At 44.6% G+C, this 20,684-nt stretch overlaps 1 protein-coding gene across 5 annotated transcripts in view; it reads right to left on the bottom strand.

The window, feature by feature from the left end:
• Window positions 1-20,684, bottom strand: part of UBP1 (upstream binding protein 1) — a 52,371-nt gene that overhangs the window by 24,576 nt on the left and 7,111 nt on the right. For 3 of the 5 annotated variants that reach the window (XM_071561525.1, XM_071561526.1, XM_071561528.1), the window contains exons 2-3: window positions 16,590-16,706; window positions 1,472-1,623 (exon numbers count right to left, since the gene is read on the bottom strand). In XM_071561525.1, coding sequence (XP_071417626.1) covers window positions 1,472-1,623; window positions 16,590-16,706 — 269 coding nt within the window. Of the gene's footprint in view, window positions 1-1,471; window positions 1,624-11,808; window positions 12,425-16,589; window positions 16,707-20,684 lie in introns of those variants that run through there. The other 2 variants (XM_071561527.1, XM_071561531.1) reach the window with 2 other exon arrangements.

The following is a 20,684-nucleotide window of genomic DNA, read 5'->3' as shown; positions in this document are numbered from 1 at the left end:
ATGCAAATTAACCACAGGCTATGAGGAAAAAACCCCAGCATCATTCACAAGAAGTCTTTAACTAGTGAATTTCTGATAAATGTTGACAGACAACAGTGAAATGCACACAAACTCCAAAGGTAACCACAAAGGTAGCTGCACTTGTGTTTATGTTTCAAACATAACACTGATCCAGGCAGGTATGTAGAGCTGACTTGAGAGCAATTACAGTGGCCTCTGTTGTGCAGCACTTTTTGTTCAAGGACTGACAGTGGAACATTTATTATGACTTTTGAGGGTTGTTTGTGTGTACCTTGTGGAACTTGCTGTCCCAGTTACAGCACTCAGGACCAGTTTATCATCACTGTGTGGGTATAACCAAACTGTTCTATTCTGAGCTACACCCTGTGTGTCACTTCTGATGGCCTGTCAATAATGGATTGTTTGAAGAGCTGTCCAGGGCACACCTGACCCCTCAGGCCACAGGCTGGGAGTTAAAGAACCCTGGGAGACAGGGCAGTTTTCCTCTGTCTTCACCCCAGTGACCCAGCCATGGTAACTCTGCTCTGGGGGAGCATCAGCACCTTCACACCCAGCCTGAGGGGCCATGTCAGCTCAGGGGCCATCATGGGCTGGCACAACAGGCAGCTGCCAGGACCCAGACTATCAAAGATTCCAAAAATACCCCATGATTCACAGAGTTAAATCACCCACTGTGAACTCCACGCCTTGGGGGAGGTACTGGGCATTCCCACCTGAGCCTGAGCATAGACAATACTCTGGTTTTGGGACTTCTGGTACCCCTCTGGGACCCAGAGGAGGAGCAGAACTTCAGCAGGGCTGTGACCACCACTCTTGATCAGACTGCAACATCATCCTCACCAACAGGTGTCTTTCCCTTGCCACTCAGGGGGCCCATGTGGGCTCAGCATAGGGGCCAATGAACACCATTCTGTTCCTGCCCCAGGGTGCTGGGTTATACATCTGTTTTTTGTGGGTTAAAACCAGTTTTCTCTGAACCACTGTATTTATTGTAATCATTTTAGTAAATTATAACTCTGACTTGTGATCTCTCTTGAGTTCAGTTCATTTCTCCAGCCACCTTACCTTTAAACCATCACACTTGCTACCATTGATCAAGTCCAAACAGGAATGCAAAATCAGTCCTGTATTTTAAGCTATTACTGCCTGGAATTTGTCCTCCTAAAAGCTCTGGTGGGTTGATTTTATTGGGGGATGTGGAGGATGGAGAGGGGCAACAAACAGCAGGAAAAACCAAAATAAACAAACAAACAAACCTCACCAGACTCTAAAGGAGAAGTAATAATGTACAGGAGCCTCCAAGTTGGATAAAAAAGGGTACTAGTCAGGAATCCAACCTCATTTCTGACATGCATTAATTTTGGATATACACACGTGTATCAAATCAAGAAATAGCATTTCAGTTTCAGACCTGCACCACAGGCTGCATCCATCACACACGTGCACCAACCTTGATTCAAGTATGTGAGAGTTTCGTCGTACAGTTTCACTGCTGGAGATGTTGCAGCACACATGACATACTGGAAGGGTGGATGTTTGGTCTCGTTTTCTTGTGGAAGGCTGGAATCTTCCTGTTTGAAAATAGGCAGTGCCAAAACATCGCTGAAAAGAACAAAACAAATAACTTTGTGAGACTGATGGCCCTGTTGTGCCTGAAGTTAACAAGTCATTTGTGACTTAAAAAACCCCAATGAAATACACACAGAAGTGTCACTCAGTTTACCAGTCAAACCCATACAAGCAGTACCCAAAGCATTTTCCCTCACAGCTTCCGGCTCGGATACATCAACAATGCCATGGGACCTAAGCAGACAACAAAGTTGTGCTGTTCCTATGAAACTTTAAACTTCAGTTCTTGTTTCCACCGAAAAAGGTCAGTTTTCATTAAAGTTTTCACAAGTCAATACAGGCAAGCTTGCCCAACAAACATGCAGACAAAAGCACGGCTTTCATTTATTCTTGGAGAGAATATATTCCCCAAAGGAAGAGACCTACACTGGGAAAGTATCTCCCTCCCCACTTTGTACCATTATATCTCACCTATTAATTGTGTGGATGTTGAAGACTGTTCAACCTTAACTTCTCTCAGGCTTTAGCACACTGGACAGCCCCAAAACAATCAAGCCACAGATTCACAAAAGTTACAGAAATTTTATGCAACACAATCACCATAAAAGCTTTGGAACTGCTGCGTTTTGGAGAGTAAAGAACAATCCCTGTTGTCCACAGGCTGTGGTAAGCAAGAGCTTCACCACAACCACCAAACACAACAGCTGCTTTGCACAGAAACGAGTAACCTGTGCTAGCAACAGACTGGTCTTTCTTGGACACAGTAATTCTTCACACATTAAAGGTGAAAGAGTTTCTTGTAACACATTTTTGTTTAGGATGAAACCACCTGCAGAGCCATGGAACTTCTAAAATTCAGTTTAGAAATGGATTTTCAAAGATTTCTTACACCACCTCACCTGCCGATTCAGTTTTTAACCAACATGTATCCTGTTTTATCTCTTGGATTTATCACAGGCACAGATCTAACATATTTTGTAAAAGAACTGTAAATGTCTTATCTGTATTGCACTATTACTTGTATATACTTGTACTCCAACATCTTTTTAAGTGAAACTTTTTTTTAATTCCTCATTTCTCTGAGAGCCTGCTTTATTTAAAGAGAACTCTATTATAAATTGTTCTTGAATTTCGCTCATACCAAAGACACACCTTACAGGTTCCTTTCCACTAGTGAGAAACCACAGGAGATGCTACAAAAAGACATGAAAGAAGGACAAGGCAGGACACTGTCCAAAAAAGCTTTACCTGCCTGCTGAACCATATCCTAACCACTTCTCATGCCAGCTGCCCAAACTGGAGCCCACAGAAGCCTCAACTACGTTACAAAGGCAGATAATGTGAAACACCCACTTGGGAGAGGTGGACACCCCTCAAAGAGTTTACTTGTACAGAGAAAAGGAGTGACACAGCCAGCAGTAGGATGGACAATTCTGTGTGTTGGTGACGGCTCCTTGAGGACGACTGAGAGAAGCAATAAGATGCCTCATGATTTGGTGCCAGTCAGGAGAGCAACGAGGCTGGAGAAGGGACTGGAGCACAAGTGCTGTGGGGAGAGGCTGAGGGAGCTGGGGGTGTTTAGCCTGGAGAAGAGGAGGCTCAGAGGTGACCTCAGCACTGTCTAGAACTGCCTCAAGGGAAGTTCTGGCCAGGTGGGGGTTGGTCTCTTCTCCCAGGCACTCAGCAATAGGACAAGGGGGCACGGGCTCAAGCTCTGCCAGGGGAAATTGAAGTTGGAGAGCAGAAAAAAATTCTTTCCAGAGAGAGTAATCAGGCATTGGAATGGGCTGCCCAGAGAGAGGGTGGATTCCCCATCCCTGAAGGTTTTTAAGGTGAGATTGGCCGTGGCACTGAGTGCCATGATCTGGTAAAGGGACTGGAGTTGGACCAAGGGTTGGACTTGATGATCTCGGAGGTCTTTTCCAATCCAATCCATTCTGTGATTCTAAGGCAGGAGGAGCAGCCCAGAGCGGGAGGGAGCACAGGGACAAGCAGAGGGGAGGATGGTCCCAATCCAGGACTGCTGCTCCCCACACACCCTGGCACATAAGCCACTACTGTTACTGTGAGGAGGAGCCTTCAAATGGCAAGAACACGGAAACAAGAGCAATGTTTAAAATGCACACACAGGAGTCGAAGTGCAACAGTGAAGGCAGGAAAAGCATCTCACCAATAACCTGTAATTCCTGACTAAGTTGGGCAGCACCTGCCTTCACATAACACATAAGATTAAAAAGAGAAGTCAGTCTTCTGTGTATTTATGAAAAATATCTTTCAAGCCTTCATTTTCCACCCACAACTTATATTTATTTACACAATAAAACCGTAGCTGGTCTGGCTTAAGAAAGTGTGATGTGGTTGATGAAGCAGTTAAGAGACAAGGCAGTGGAAGCCAACAAATACAAAGAGAAGACCAATTAGCCAGCAAACCTGCTTTGGTAATACTTACAAAATGGTAATGACTAATTACCACTGAAGAAGAAATAAAAATAAAGGCATCCAACTCCACAAACCTACAATTTATTTGTAAAGGGAGCACGATGTTCATTCTTAAATACCACCATGCCAAAGAAACACTCCAGAAAACAGCACAAGGCAAATTTTTCTTATAAAAGAATCTTCTGGGTACAACTACCTTCCAAAGGAAAAGAGACACCAATGCAACTTAAACTCCTTCCTAGATCATCTTAAAAAATTATAGTTTAAATAACATTTTGAGTTGTTCACTCATCAAGAATGAAATATCGGTGTTGTTGCATTTCAGCAGTTTCTTCCCCATCTAAGAACAGATAAAAGTGCAGGAAATTAAATCAATCAATGAAGTAGCAGGAAAATATTTCAAATTAAGACTTTATAAAGTGTTAATTTCAATAGGGACCAGCTAAATTTCACAGTGACAAACGTTTTCTAAAAACCCAAATTCATTGCTCACACAGCACAGCTGAGGGAAAGATGCAAAGAGTGCTCACAATTCAGAGAAGGAAACCAATGGGAAACAGAAATTTAGTGTTTTCAATAGTGCTCTTTACTTAAACTGAAGACTACAAAAGATAGTATTATGTCAATCACCTTCCCAGAAACTACAGAGATGCCAAGTCAATCTTTTTACCATCTCTAACCTTATACTGATTCTATTCTAAGACCAAAAAAACAGAAAAAAAAAACACGCCAGGAGAGCAGATCAGCCTTCTCAGTTCCAGCTTTTTTCCCCTCAGACCCTCGACACAATTTCTGCATTTACAAGAGCCAGTGGCCTGGCAGTACAATCCATCTGCCCCCAGTAAATGCCTGGCAGAGTCCCTGCTCATGCATCCTTATCCCGGCATCCTTTAGTCATTCCCCTGCTCACCTGGTGGTGACACGGGACCTTTGCTGCCCCAGTGCAGATCCAGGACAGGGACTTTCACTGCCAGCTCTGCTCGGGTTACACAGCAAAGAACCTCCTACCTAAACTGAAGCTCCCATGGCAGAGCTGTCCAGACAGGGGAAAAGGGAGGGTTCCAAAATAGCTCTGTTGGAACTATTTCAGGCTAAAGGAGACCAGAGAGCTTTGAGAGACTGATTCTGTTCTTTTTTTGCCACTGCTGACTTTTGATCTGGTGAAGTGAAGACTAATTTACTTCACTTGCCTCATTCAAGTGAACTTTAGACTACAAAAACCAAGCTGACATACAAGGAAGCAGCAACGTTTTGAAGGACAAGCAGCATCTTTTGTCAGTTTCTTGACATCACTTGAAAAGGTCAATCCATCAAGGGTTACTCTCCTGATGGAAGAAGGCTGAGAACCAAGATTGTGAAACTATCAGCTCCAGCAAGAAAAGTCTTATCTCAGTCCCTGGGAAAGTGTTATCTAAAGCATTCAAATGAAAGGCATTCTTTCCTCCTAGAGGGAGAGGAAAACTTTCCCAGAAAGAACCAGAGTCTTCCCTACACACACACAGAATCAGAATCAGACTATTCTGAGTTGGAAGGGACCCCCAAGAATCATCGAGTCCAGCTCTTAAGCCAAAGGCCCACACGGGGGATTGAACCCATGACCTTGGTGTTATTACAACCAAGTGTTAACCAACTGAGCTGATCTCAGAAGTGCATAAATGAAACTTCACCACACAAAAGCAGGAAAGCTGAGAAGTGGAGGCAAGGTGGGTGTTAACACTTGAACTAAAGCATCCATGGGCATGGATGACATGGGATAAGCTGTCCTATGCCGTGTAGGCCACATTAGCATAGCACAAGATGATGAAGAAAAATTAATTTATCTTCCCAAGCTTGTAAAATGAGTTTGCCAGCCTTCAAAAATCACCTTCCTTATAAATTTAAAACACCCTTTTCAACACTTTGTCAGAAGCACTTTTAAAAAAGCCAATACACACACACACACAAACCCCCTCTCTAGTAACAAGAGTGTTATAAAATAAATGAAGAACCTCCTGTCCCTACAAGAACAGGAACTGCCATGTCATCAAAATTCAGAGTGATGTTCCATCAATCATCTGCCTTATCCCCCTTCTGGACTGTGTACTTTTGGGTGTGAGCATTAAAGCATCCCAGGAACACACAGGCCTTGTCAAACTTTACAGCACAGTTTATGAGGGCAAATACCTTGAGAAAAATGTTTCTCAAGCAGGATTTGAACCAAGAGTTACAATCTCAGAGCCAAGCACTGTGGGGAGGAGGGAAGAGGCCATGGGAAATCATAAGGGGACAGGAGAGCTGGTACTTCCCAACACCTTCCCTGCAAAAGCAGGTCTGATGTGAGACAAGAGCCTTGGAACTGATTTCTGGGACACAGCTTTCCCTGGAGCAACTGTCAGGAGGAGCAACATGAATGAGAAACAGGTGCAAATGTAACGCCATTCCTGGGAATCCCACAGCACACCACGTGGAAACTCAGAGGGCTGAAGGCTTCAGCTGAAGGGGAGTCTGGCACAAAACACAAACAACAACCAATCAAAGAAAGAAGAAAAGGCCCACACCAACACCTGTGTCTTCCCAAGCTTTTGAGGGTACCAAGGAAAAGAAGCAAGACTGTTCTCCATGACAAATCCAGTGTCCTGTGACACAGCGAGGTCAGGAAGCTGCTCTGTACAGATTGCTCCACAAAGAGCAGACAAAGGCAGACTCGCTGCCCTGCTCTCAATCCAAGATGTCCATCCACCAACAGGAGCACAGACGACAGTTCTAGAATTTGAATGTTTTCCCTGAAAAATTAAACTGGCCCCTGACTTTTTGCCATGTATTCACACACTCAAGTAAGAAGAAAAGAAACAAACAAACAAACCCTGTGCCAGGGATCTGGAACATGAACTGTATCTTTCAACACATTTTATCTGTGGTAACCAAGAGAGGAGAACAAGGTTTGTGGATTCTCTTTTCCTTCAAGTCATAGAATCACAGAATGGATTGGGTTGGAAAAGACCTCCGAGATCATCAAGTCCAACCCTTGGTCCAGCTCCAGTCCCTTTACCAGATCATGGCACTCAGTGCCACAGCCAAGCTCAGGTTAAAAACCTCCAGGGATGGTGTCCCCATTTCCCGACAGGTATTTACATATGTATGTGCTTGCACAAAGGATCAAGCTCCAATTCTAATCAGTAACATTTTACTTTACAGAGTACAGACATCAGTGAAAATTATTTTTTCTACAATGCAATGCATTAAAAAAATAGGACAGACAACTGCAGCAGAGGCTTTATAATGTATTCTGCAGAAAATACTGTGTACATCTGAGAAAGAAAATAAAAAATTCAGGATATCTTAAGCTCTCCTCTGAAATAAAAACATATCCAGCAGCAAGAGTGGGAAGCGTCAGGGGAAGCACAAACAGTCATTTTGTCTGTCACAATGTAACAGCAGCCAAAACCAGGGCCTGAATGAGACAACTCTCATTTTATTTTTGCACAGTGGCTATAAAGTTAAGGCAGTCACTGCCATGACCCAATCATGCCCATCAGAAGCCAAAAGAGGACGTCAGGGACCCAAAAGCTGTTACAAGACAACACCCTCCCTTCTCTTCTGCACCTCAACCAGCTGCAGGTTGTAAGACAATAATCCCCCAATTCCTTGCTGACCCCTCTCATGGTCACTGTAGCCTGAACTGTGGAGGAGACCCGAGACAGGAGTCCTTTCCCCATCCAATGCTCTCCACAGCACCGTGAGGAAACAAGGCTGATGATCTTTTAGGGCTTCTGTTCTTCTCAACCAGGGCAGCTCCACTTCAGAAAGACACCTCAGTGTTTGGGAGATGCTGCAGAGTCAAACTGACCTGATTCTCCAAAAAATGGAGGATTCTCTGCATGTATTTTCATGGTCTTCTGCACAGACATTCCCATTTCAGAACCAGGAATTGTCTTTTTCAATTCAGTTTAATGAACTCCAGGTTTTTAACTACAAATATATTTCAAAACAGCTACTCCTGAAATAACCACCAAGTTCCCCATGAGAGGTTTGAATTTCAGCACTACAAACACCTTTGGAAATACAAGCATTTAAATAAATCCATACTAAGCTTCCAATTCACATGCAAAAATTCAGACATTAAAGTACTTGCCTGTTTATTAATGCTCACTTAAACTGATTTATTAATCCAATAATTCATTAGCTGAAAAACAGAATTCTGCTGGAGAGATGACAGGCAGTTCTTTGAAACTTTTTTTTCAATTAAACAGACTCCCATTTTTTTAACAGTTCATGGAAACCATCAGTACCCAAAGCACCAACTCCTGGTGTGTTAAAATGGATGGATTTGTAAGAAAACAGGATGGGCACCATCACCAACTGAATGTAACAGCAACACTCAAAACTCAGTCCCTGAAGGTACCCTGGTTTTATACAGGTTTTGGTGGGGGTGTTATTTGACACCTCTGACAACTTTTACAACTGTTATTAACACTCAAATTGGTTTTTGTGTTTACAGGCAGTTTCTTACTGTGTGAGAAGATTAAGAACAGCAATCAAAAAAATGGGCTTTTTACATGGAAATTTTGAAAACTATTTAAAACCATGTGAATCCGCAGAGAAATTTAGGAGGCACTTATTGCCTTCTAAAAAAAATCCCAGTCACTGACCAACACACATAAGCAGTTTTCTTCATAGGAATAAACACAGGAGTAGTGCCATATATTCTACCTGAGGGCACTGACTCATCATCAGCTCCAGGATGTATCAGCTACTCCATATAACAGGAAAAACAGTTCCATGCAAGCCTTGCTAACAAAATACCTGGGCAAGTACCTTGGGGAGCTCTCCCAGCACTCTCCTCTAGGCAATATTCCTTTTTCTTCTATTTTTTATTTTTTACAGAAAGTGACAAGTAATTAATTGGCTTCTACTGGTACAGAACAGCATCTCTCACTCTTCATGCTGTGCCACTTCTCTGAGTTAACCTCCCTCACAGCACTTACCAGGCCGTAATGTCTCTAAAGCAGAAACCTACACAATACATACAATAAGGTACGCACTTGTTGAGATCACTCTGAATCCCACAAAGGTGATCCCTTTAACGATGTGGTCAGAGACTGAAGTTACAGCTAATACTGCTGGCATGTGTTGGAGACAAAGCATGCAACAAAATCCAATACCAATGTACAGCTGCTTGTGCAGTTTTAAGTGTTTTTATGGCTGCAACTCTTTGTGCTGTAACTCAGAATATCCTAACAGGCAGAATTTGTAACCAAAAACTACTCAGGGTTGCTGCCCACCACAACAGGATGACCTGAGCAGGAAAACCAATCCATCCAACAACAGCAAAGGTTACGATTCCTATCAGGCATTGGAATGGGCTGCCCAGAGAGGGGGTGGATTCCCCATCCCTGGAGGTTTTTAAGGTGAGATTGGCCGTGGCACTGAGTGCCATGATCTGGTAAAGGGACTGGAGTTGGACCAAGGGTTGGACTTGATGATCTCGGAGGTCTTTTCCAACCCAATCCATTCTATGATTCTATAGTTCCAAGAAAGTGAACAGTTACTGAGAGGAGGAATGAAGTCTATGAAAAGAAAAGAAAATATTTAAAAAAAAAACAGGCAAAACACAGTATTTTTAATCATAAGAAATGCTAGAAAGAACTGAATTGTGATAGAGAAGGAAGGGCAGGAGCACGTGCATTACCCACAGGTGTTTGCACACTGAGAAGCCACCCGGGCATCAACCACCAGCTGACACAAAAACTGGCACCACCTCAGGGAATGAATGTTTGGTAAGGCAGAAATGGGGCAAAAGTGGGAAAAAATACAGACAAGCTGAATATAATATAACATCAGGAGTATTCCCATCAAGAGAAATGAATCACCTTGTTCTCTGAACTGACAAACTCTCAAACTTATTTTAATTAAAAAAACAACCAAACCCCACACAGAACAAAAACTTCATCAAATACATATCCCACCAGAGAATCATAGAATGGATTGGGTCGGAAAAGACCTCCGAGATCATCAAGTCCAACCCTTGGTCCAACTCCAGTCCCTTTACCAGATCATGGCACTCAGTGCCACGGCCAATCTCAGTTTAAAAACCTCCAGGGATGGGGAATCCACCCCCTCTCTGGGCAGCCCATTCCAATGCCTGAGCACTCTCTCTGGAAAGAATTTTTTTCTGATCTCCAACTTCAACCTGCTGAGCTCACAATCCCAAATACTGGGAGAAGGGTTCTCATTTCTATTCAGCTGAAGCTGCTATTTGTACCTTCCAGCAAAGACACTGCACTGTCAACACTTCAGTGGCAAGTTCTGCCTTAAAATACACATAATAAATAAAACTCGAGGTCACCCCAGAGAGACTGTGCCCTCCATACAGGCCAGGCCACCAGAACTATCCAGTGCAACTGCTTTACTGCTCCAGACTCTCAAAACACTCACTAATCCTGTCAAAAACCTTGGACTAAAACATATCCCGGTGTCCCCAAAACAGTTTCTCTTTCCCATGGCTGAGTCGTCACTCAGGAATCCACACATTCTGCCCATCGGCGAGAGAAAATGTACTCATTTCATGCAAGGACAATTTTATCTTAGCTTCGAAAAAGCACACCCAGACACTGGTTGAACACTTCAACTTTGTAAAACCTGTAAAACAGCCAAAAGGTGAGGAAACCACCACACTGATTAAGGGCAGAAAAAGCTACATGGGGGAACAAAAAAAAAGAAAGAAGAAAAAAGAAGGGGAAAAAAAGGGGGGAAAAAGAAAAAGAAGGAAAAAAAAGAAGAAAAAAGAGAAGAAAAAAAAAGAAGAAAAGAAGGGGAAAAAAAAGAAGGGAAAAAAAAGAAGGAAAAAAAAGAAGGAAAAAAAAGAAGGAAAAAAAAGAAGGAAAAAAAAGAAGGAAAAAAAAGGAAGAAAAAAAAGGAAGAAAAAAAAGGAAGAAAAAAAAGGAAGGAAAAAAAGAAGGAAAAAAAGAAGGAAAAAAAGAAGGAAAAAAAGAAGGAAAAAAAGAAGGAAAAAAAGAAGGAAAAAAGAAGGCAAAAAGAAGGAAAAAAAGAAAAGGAAGAAAAAGGAAAAAAAAGAAAAGGAAGAAAAGGAAGAAAAAGGAAAAAAAGAAAAGGAAGAAAAGAAAAAAAAGAAAAGGAAGAAAAAGGAAAAAAAAGAAAAGAAAAAAGAAGGAAAAAAAGAAGGAAAAAAGAAGAAAAAAAAGAAGGAAAAAAGAAGGAAAAAAAGGAAGAAAAGGGGAAAAAAAAGAAAAGAAAAAAAGAAGAAAAAAAAAGAAGGAAAAAAGAAGAAAAAAAAAGAAGGAAAAAAAGGAAAAAAGAAGAAAAACATCACTACACAGAAATACGGAAGAATAAACATACTGGGTAAAATACAACCACACCACTACCCCATTAACTGCTCGAGAAAGGATGTTTCTAAACGCCGGAGAAAACGGTGTTTACTGTGAAGAAGAATTGCATTTATCCAATATAAAATTATCATCTTCTGGAACGTGGGGTCCGGTTACATCCCCCGGGGACAGTGAAATGTCACATTTCGGGCAGAAATGACACACATAAAGGGAAGGCCCCCCCGGCCAAGGCCCGCCCTTGCCCCGGGCCCACCTGCCCGCAGTACCGAGCGGGGCCGGGCCGGGCCGGGGGGAGCGGCCCCGACACGTGTCCCGGCTCGGGCAGCGCTGCGGGGACGCGGCAGGGAGGGAGGGACAGGCGGGGGAGCCGCGGCCGCTTCCCGCGCTCCGGGCCGGGCCGGGCAGGCCGGAGGGGAGGCGGCCGGGCCGGGTCTGAGCCCCGCGGATTTACCTCATGCTGTAGGCACCGGCGCCCAGCTCCTGCCCGATGCCCGACAGGCTGGCGTCGAAGTCGTGCACCAGCCCGGACTCGATCACCTCGTCCATCTTCAGCACCCACGCCATGTTCCGCCGGGCCCGGCGCGCTCCCGGCGGCAGGGGCCGGACGGGGCGGGGCCGCTTCCACCGGGGCGGCCGCGGGGGCGGGGACGGGCGGGGGAGACGCGGGAGAGGCCTCGGGAAAGCACGTGCGGGGCGGGGACGAGGCCGAGCTCAGCCCCGGCGGGGCCCTTTCCTCGCGGCGCGACCGGGCCGAGGGGCCGCTCTCAGCATCCCGTGCCCGCCCGGCCGCCGCGGGGCACCGGGACCCGGCCGGCCGCCACCGCCTCCGACCACACACCGCCCAGAGCTGTCGCCGCTTCTGCCGCCGTCCGAGCTCCGACCCAGCCCAGCGGCGCCTCCCGCCGCATCATTCGCCGGGGCGAGGCTGCGGCGGCGGCGGCAACACCGCGGACACCGCCGGGAGGAGCCGCCGCTGCCGCGGGAGGTGCCGGCCCGGCCGCCCCGGGGGCTCCCGCACCGCGCCCGCAGCCGCTCACTGCAACATGGCGGCCGCGCCCGCCCCCAGCCCTGCCGGGGCGCCACCTCCCCGCGCCCGCCAACACCTATTGGCTGCGCGCCGCTGCGGGGACCAATCACAGGCGGGCGCGGAGGGGTGATGGGGAAGCCTGGCCAATGAAAGGGCGCTTCCTCACGCCACGTGACGTCACCGGTTGCCGGGGCGGATGCGCCCCTCGCCCCGGAAGCGGCCGCGGGGAATGGCGGCGGCGCCGGACTGGGACCCCCCCCGGGGCCGGACTGGGACCCCCCCTGGAAGGGACAGGGACCCCTCCCGGGGCGGGACTGAGACCCCCCGGGAAGGGACAGGGACCCCTCGAGGCCGAACAGGGACCCTCCGGGCCCTCCCACCCCAGGCCGTGGAACAGAGATCCCTCAGGAAAATGGATTGTATCCCTTCTCCGTAAAATCATACGATCTTTACTAATTTTTCATCATACCTGTACTAACACTATTTTATATTAATTTTTGAATTTAGCTTGTCCCCAGGTTTGCCTAAGCGCAGTTGGTGCCAACATACACATACATGTTTATCTTAACCATGCCCAGCTTTAGACAAAGAGGAATTGAACCCTGTAGCTGTAAGGTGAACTTTAGGAAATAAACCAATAACCTTGTTTAGATTGGAGTCTGAGCTGTAAGAAACAAATCAGAAAACCTGAAGCTGTGACATTGTTTAGTCAAAAGGAAATACAGAGCTACAAAGATAAGAGGAGTCCATCAAGAGATAAGAGGACTCTGTTGAGTCACCCAAAATATCTGGCTTAACTTTGGGGAGGGGCCTCCGTTGTAATAAGTACAAAAACCTGCAAACACAAAAGTCTGGTGGAACATGCCTTTGGTGGGGTTACCCCCCAATTTTCCCAGCACTGAATAAAAAGGAAGGATTTTGTTCTGTTGAATTTGATTGTTTCTTAATTCACTGTCCCATGACTCGTTTTTCCAAAGAGCACTGAGAAGCCTGTCCCCCAGAAACCAACTCAGGGCCCACAGAATCATGTGATATCCTGAGCTGGAAGGGACACACAAGTGATGCCTAAGGATCTCTGTGTTTTTGTAGATTTTTAGAATTGCATCAGTTTCATAGATTATTCGAGGTTGCTCACATCCTACAGTCAGTTCCTAAAGCTCCATGTCACAAACTGGGAGCTTTCTCATGTCCTGCCAAGGTCAGGGTGTTTGTGAGAAGCCACCTGTAGACAGTGAGAAGACAAAACACAAGAAGGCGGCCCAGAGATCCTGGAAGATCTCCAAGGGGCAGTCCTGAAACCCCTGTGGGTGGGGCACAGAGGGAAATGAGAATCATGGTTGGTTATCAATATCATAGAATCATAGAATTGATTGGGTTGGAAAAGACCTCTGAGATCACCAAGTCCAACCCTTGGTCCAACTCCAGTCCCTTTACCAGATCATGGCACTCAGTGCCACGGCCAAGCTCAGGTTAAAAACCTCCATATCTCATATGTAAATTACTAGAGAAGTTATAAAATTGTATCATTCCTGGTCACACATGTGCAGACCTTCTGGTGTGCACCTTAGAAGCTTCTAATAAAGGTAACCTGTATATCTTTCTCCACTAAAACTGTTTTCAAGTGTCTCTTTTCACAGGAATAGGCAACACAAGGGTCACCAAATGGATTCCATGGGAAGGGACCACAGTGGGTCACCTGCCCAATATCCTCTAACCCTCTGAGCAGGCCAAATCCACAAGCCTAACCTGCCAGAGATGACATTCCCTGTGGCACTGCTGCTCCATTTCTGCAGATCCACTGGTGGGATCTGCAGACATGACACAAACAGTGCAGGCAGTGGGAGCCTGATTTTGCAAAGAGATCTGCACAGGAGTGTTCCAGGCACAGTTCTGCTGGGATGTGGGGATCCCAGGACACTCCTCTCTCCATCGGCTCGTCACTAACACTGCCTGACATCCTCCCTGAGGTCGGTGCTTTTCTGTATAAGCCTCACTGATGTCAGGAAGGGGACTGAAGTGTATTGTATGTACTGTATGGCCAGACTTCACGAATGAAGATTTGGGAAGGGCTCTCCCCACGTGCCCTTTCAGTCTGCGCAGTGGATTTTTTAGGTGAGGCACAGCATGTGCAGAACTGGCCCCACCATTTAAGTCCTGAGGTTCATCTGCCACGGCCGAGCAAGCTTGGACAGTGACAGTGAAGTCCTTGGGACTGTCACAGCACCCGGTACTGACCAGGGCTGACCCTGCCCAGCCAAGTAACACGATGGTTATGGCCAGACTGAAGCCTCGTGCCTGAACTGGTTTGTGTTCTTCCTGCTCAAAGCCATCAGCCTCAAGGGGCAATCTCATAAGGTCCTGTACACAGCCCTCAACTGATGAAAGTGTCCCCCCTGTGCTGTGTTTCAGTACCAAAACACAGATGCAGCTGCCTCCAAACCTAAAGGCAGGTGCTCAAAAGTGCCTGGGAAGAGAAACTTCAGAGGGACTCAAATTTGGCATATTTTCCAATAAGGGTGGGAAAACAAAAGTGATGAAGAGAGACAAGGACATGGTGAAAATGGGCTTTAAGAGAGAGCAAGGCCCTAAGAAAAGCCTGGAGAAGAGGAGGCTCAGAGGTGACCTCAGCACTGTCTAGAACTGCCTGAAGGGAAGTTCTGGCCAGGTGAGGGTTGGTCTCTTCTCCCAGGCACTCAGCAATAGGACAAGGGGGCGCGGGCTCAAGCTCTGCCAGGGGAATTTGAAGTTGGAGATCAGAAAAAAATTCTTTCCAGAGAGAGTGCTCAGGCATTGGAATGGGCTGCCCAGAGAGGGGGTGGATTCCCCATCCCTGGAGGTTTTTAACCTGAGATTGGCTGTGGCACTGAGTGCCACGATCTGGTAAAGGGACTGGAGTTGGACCAAGGGTTGGACTTGATGATCTTGGAGGTCTTTTCCAACCCAATCCATTCTATGACTCTGTGATTCTAGGAAAGGACACACCTCCCTGAGGCTGAACAGAGGCCAAAGAAGGGAGGGCTGGAGTTGTGGGTGAACACCCTCTTTGCCTTGGGGTTTGGTTCCTTTTGCACTGGGAACTATGTGTGTCACTTGTAAACAGGATTGCATCAGGGAATGGAGCACTTGTCCTTCATTTCTGGTTTATTGCTTGAGTCAACAGGAACAGTGTGATGTTTGCTATGTATTTGGGTTAGCCTGCCAAAATTTCAACTCACTCTGACCTTTGCACTGAGATGGATTGAGTTTATAAAATCCACTGCAGTGTCATTAGTTTCACACTTTGGAACCCAAATACAGCCTCAATTCCTTTGAGTTTTGTTTGTTTGTTTTAAAATCTAAAACTTAACACATTTCTAATATAAACATGCCACTCAACAACTTTACAAGAGCAGAAGTAATGCTGTGATGCAGCAGTAAGTGTGAGACTGACAACATAGAAAGAGCCATGTCAAGATAAATGATTAAACACTGTCATGTTTGTGAACATTATATTTAGCCAAAAAGTAATAAGCTAAAGTTTAATACAAGGAGCAAACCATGCTATAAGTTGAAACTGAGTTAACATCAAGATTATCAGGAATCTATGAGCCTGGCTCTTGTCAAAGCATAATAAGTTTTAATTATAAGGAAAATTTGAATACTGTACACAAATAATATTGTAGTCATGAAGAGGTAAAGGAGGATCATAGCTCACAGGAATATGGTGATGCAATAAGCTGTATATTGCACCAGAATTTCAATGCAAAGCATTCAGGCAGTGTGCCTGGACTGATATGGCAAGCAGCCCATAGTCCTGGTCCTGCAGACCAGTTGAGCTCCAGGAAATAACCAAAGCAGATGTGAAACATCAAGGTATTTCTAAGTCTATTACTTCATATAAACAGGTTTTATCTACAGGCTGCAAGTGTAATCCCAAAAAGAAACAAAAAATAACACATCCGTAGGTATCATATTGAACAGTAAAACATTCCTATCACTGTTAGTAGCACACACATACCGAGTCATGGCTTGTGAAAACAGCAGAGCTGTAGCAAAGTAAATCTCCACTATGTTGACTGCACTGCTAAAATTATTTTCATATCAATGGGTCTATTTCAATGCTTGAACTTGTGAATTAGCAAAGCCTATAAAGTCTGCATTCTTGTATGTTATAGCATTATAATTGTTATCACTAAGACTTAAAATCACCCCCATTCTTCTCTTACCGCAGGTAGCTGTTGTTGGTGGTGGGATACTGGTGATGGTGATAATGTTCAGGCTGGCTGTGCCAGAAGAGCATTTTGGGATGAGAGGAAGGGTTGTGCTCAGCCAGGAGATGGTCGCTGCAGTGGTAGGAGAGAGAAAAGAAAACAAATACATTCATTCAGATTAAAGTTGCATTTGGGTTCCTCTCAGTCCTTTATGTTTAGCTGCTGCCAGCAGGTTTGCTGGCGTCCCTCTCTCCGGAGGAGGCAGCAGCTGATGCCTTGGCTGGTCACCACATACCCTGTTGCTCTCAAACTTGCAGCTCTGCAAGGCCTCAGTACTGTCCAGTGTGACACCAAGTGCAGCTCAGACCTCACCACCAGCCCCATTTCTCTGCTCCCCTCCCTCCACACTGAGTGTCACTGAGCAAACTGTGACAGAGTTTGCTCAGGAGGCAGAGCATCTTCATAGCACTTCTGCCTCAGAGAGGCACAGAACTCCCTCACAGCCCACTCAGAGAACTTGAACACTATATAACCCACACAGGCACAACTGACTGCAGAGAGAAAAAAGGTGGAACACAAAATGATCCTTCAGGTGAGCAAGATGCTTTCTCAGCAGCATTTAAACTGTATCCTTTTTGCCTGTACATTCAGTTCAAGTGGCACACTATTACAGCATACAATTTTATATCTACCTTCTTGCCATGAAAAATGAATTAAAAAAAATCAACAGTGAAAACACTGTCCAATTGCAGGAAAAACCCAACATTTTCAGATGCAAACCAGCCTCTTGGCACATGTATATCTCAGTGCCATTTGTTTGCTGGTTTTTGCAGCCGGGATTGCAGTATCAATTTTCAAACACACAAAATAGCACTGGTCAATCCTGCAAAGACCTTGACACTCAGAAATATAAGGGGCCTCACATCCAAAGTCCTCATCTGAAAATAGTTACCTGCAGAGGGCACTCATTCGGCTTGAAATAGGAAGGACTGCTGACAAATACAAGGACTACTGCAGTTCACTGGTGGCTTTGTTATTTTAATTTTTTAAATACCAGTTCATTCTCCAAAAAGATACTTTTAAAAGGTATTACAATATTGTGGCAACGCCCAGGCTATGAAAATCAGAACATCAAAGAGCAAGGTTCTGGGAAACAAAAAGGAATTAAATCATATTAGACTAATAGTAATATGCAGCAGTCAAAAGAACTTCAAATAAACATTATATGTGGTGCTGTCCACAAAAGCAGACAAGAATTGGGACTACTGCCTTAGTGATTCTAAGAGATTATTCTCTTCCAAGGAGCATGTAGGTACCTCAAGGAGGGTTGTTATAACACATATCCACTCATGTACACAAGTTGATCTTTGCTTCAGAAGAGTGAGAGCTCAGTGAGTCTTTTCAAGGTTAGTTCTTCCACTTAAGTGTCTATATGCATACTTATAATAAGCATCCTCCTAGCAGTGTAAAGAGCTGCATGTGTCCCAGTAACCACTGGTGTATTTTCTTAATAATTTTTTATTTCAGTGACTGTAGAAAAAGAGTTTGTATCCTGCTATTGGATTTGCTGCATTTACTGACAAATCAGAAAATAAAATCACTCTGTCAGTCCTAGATTTAGGCAAAGGAGTTAAATGTACAGCATGCTGTATGTGGAAGACTCTTTTCCCTTTGCACTGATTATTTTTGTGGAAAGGACCACACACCTCACAAACCACTTTCACAGTCTTCCCTTGGGGTTGACATGAGCTTCCCACAGAGAGATCAGGCGTCTGTTTTCTTCTGCGACTTGTATTTCTATTAAATGGAAAGAGTAATACCACAGATTCCCCTTCACTTGAAGAGCTTTCAGTGTCCACCCAAGAATGGCTCCCACCTCTCTATGTCCATCCCACACAGCTCACGTGGCTTTACATCACCTGGCACTTCTTCACCCACCTCCCACAGTACTCTGTTGCTTTGGACAGATACTGGTTTGTCAAACTGCAAATGGAAACACTGCAATTTTAATCACTCTTTTTTTTTTTTTTTTGAGAAGTTCAGGTAGAACTTGGGAGCAAAAGCCATTGACACTTCTGTTTTTCATCTTGAGCAGCACTTTGTTAGCAGCCCTCTCAGAATGCATTTTGATATTTTGGAGTAACACAAACATATCTGAGTTGTAGATTTGTTCCTACATCAAGACAAGACAACTTGCTCTGATTGAAAATCACCACCCAGGGGGGCACAGGCAGATTCAGCCACTGGTCTGGGTTCAACCTTTGTGTTTTGAGTGTGGGCAGTGAGTGAGAGTTGTGAGGCCTCAGTGCTTTAATTCTCTGATTTCAGTGCTCTGCCATCAGCTTGCCCAGGTGCCAAGAGCTGGCACTGCCAACCACAGTAGGAGGCCATAACAAAATACAGGAGCAGCACAGCAGATGTGCCCAGTCTCTTAATTCCATTTGGTTTTTCAAATACTCCACTTATGCGGACAAACAAGTAATCGATACCATCCAAAAAACTACTGCCTCGTGGAGATGTTTATTAGAAGGGGAGGATGAAATGATGGTGTCTGTTCTGATCTCTAAGAACCTGCTTTTTATAAAAGGCAGAGGCTCCAAGGTCTGTGTTACAAACCATTATGCAAACCATTTCCTACTGGAGAGACCGTGACCACTAAAGCTGTCCCTGCAAACCATCCTATTGACAGCAACTGCTGTTCCTGATGGAGTAAGAGAAGCAAAGCTTAACCAAAACTCACAGACTTCCATGCAAAGGAACTGTAAAAGAAGAAATTTTTCCTGTCTTTCTCTTCCTCCAAGGGTTGACAAGATGCTTATCACTCATGGCTGCTTTGAGTTCCTTGCATGGCAAACAGTAGACAGAACATGTTATTATTCAAACTAAAATGAAATACTAAAAAAAAAAAATCCTAAAAAAAAAAAGAAATTCAGTGTTTCTTTTCTTTCTCCTCTTCAGTCTTGGGTTTTGACTGACCTTTGTTGTAAATGGTATATGGATAAAACTTCAAGTATAGTAGAACTTAGTTTTTTAAATTAGGATAAACCTCCCAGGTGATATTTAATCCTGGTATTTTGCCTTGTGAAACACTGTATATTCCCCACACCCACACCTGCTGCCCTTGACTAACCTCTAGACATAAAGGTATGTGGTTACACGGTTCTTCAAGTTTGGGGACAAATAAGGTGAGTTTTTTACCTTGTACTGTTTATTGTTAAGGAGCTACTTTTTTTTCTTGCTTTATGAACTACCCAATAAGCACAGAGATCTCAGCAAAGGAGCACTGTATACACAAACAACAAGACATTATTTATTTAAAACATTTCTTGCTCTAAGGCTTGTGTATGGCATGCAAAGTCCAACCTGAAATTTAAGGTGGGGTGGTTCATATTTTGCCTACTGGGTGGATCTGCACTGAAGTTAAGTACTGGGGCATATGGTGCCTGAAAACTATATTGGATTTTTTTTTCCATGAGCCACATCCAAAACTATGAAGTCTCCTAAGGCATCATTCAACTTGCTAATCTTCTTTATAGTGATCAGACTCCTCATATAATTTTTCTGATTGCCCTTCTGACAAGTACAACAAACGACCTCAAATAGTGGTATATAAACAGAATGTAATCTTTGTTCTTTGCTTTGAACAAGTAAAAATTGTTCTACAAACACATGGAAAAAAACTCAGTCAGGTACAACATAAGACACTGTCAATTCAGGATATATTCTGAAAATTTTACTTAAAGGAATTTTTTGCTGTCCAGTGATGATTTTTAGTTGTGCTTAAAAGACTAGGTCATAGAATCATAGAATAGAATCATAGAATCGATTGGGGTGGAAAAGACCTCCAAGATCATCAAGTCCAACCCTTGGTCCAACTCCAGTCACTTTACCAGATCATGGCACTCAGTGCCACGGCCAAGCTCACCTTAAAAACCTCCAGGGATGGGGAATCCACCCCCTCTCTCTGGGCAGCCCATTCCAATGCCTGATTACTCTCTCTGGAAAGGATATTTTTCTGCTCTCCAACTTCAATTTCCTCTGGCAGAGCTTGAGCCCGTGCCCCCTTGTCCTATTGCTGAGTGCCTGGGAGAAGAGACCAACCCCCACCTG

The sequence above is a fragment of the Pithys albifrons genome, chromosome 7 (genome assembly GCF_047495875.1).
Source record: "Pithys albifrons albifrons isolate INPA30051 chromosome 7, PitAlb_v1, whole genome shotgun sequence".
NCBI lineage: Eukaryota > Metazoa > Chordata > Aves > Passeriformes > Thamnophilidae > Pithys > Pithys albifrons.
The sequence above is the reverse complement of the archived record's forward strand: the minus strand, read 5'-3'. Positions and strand labels throughout refer to the sequence as shown.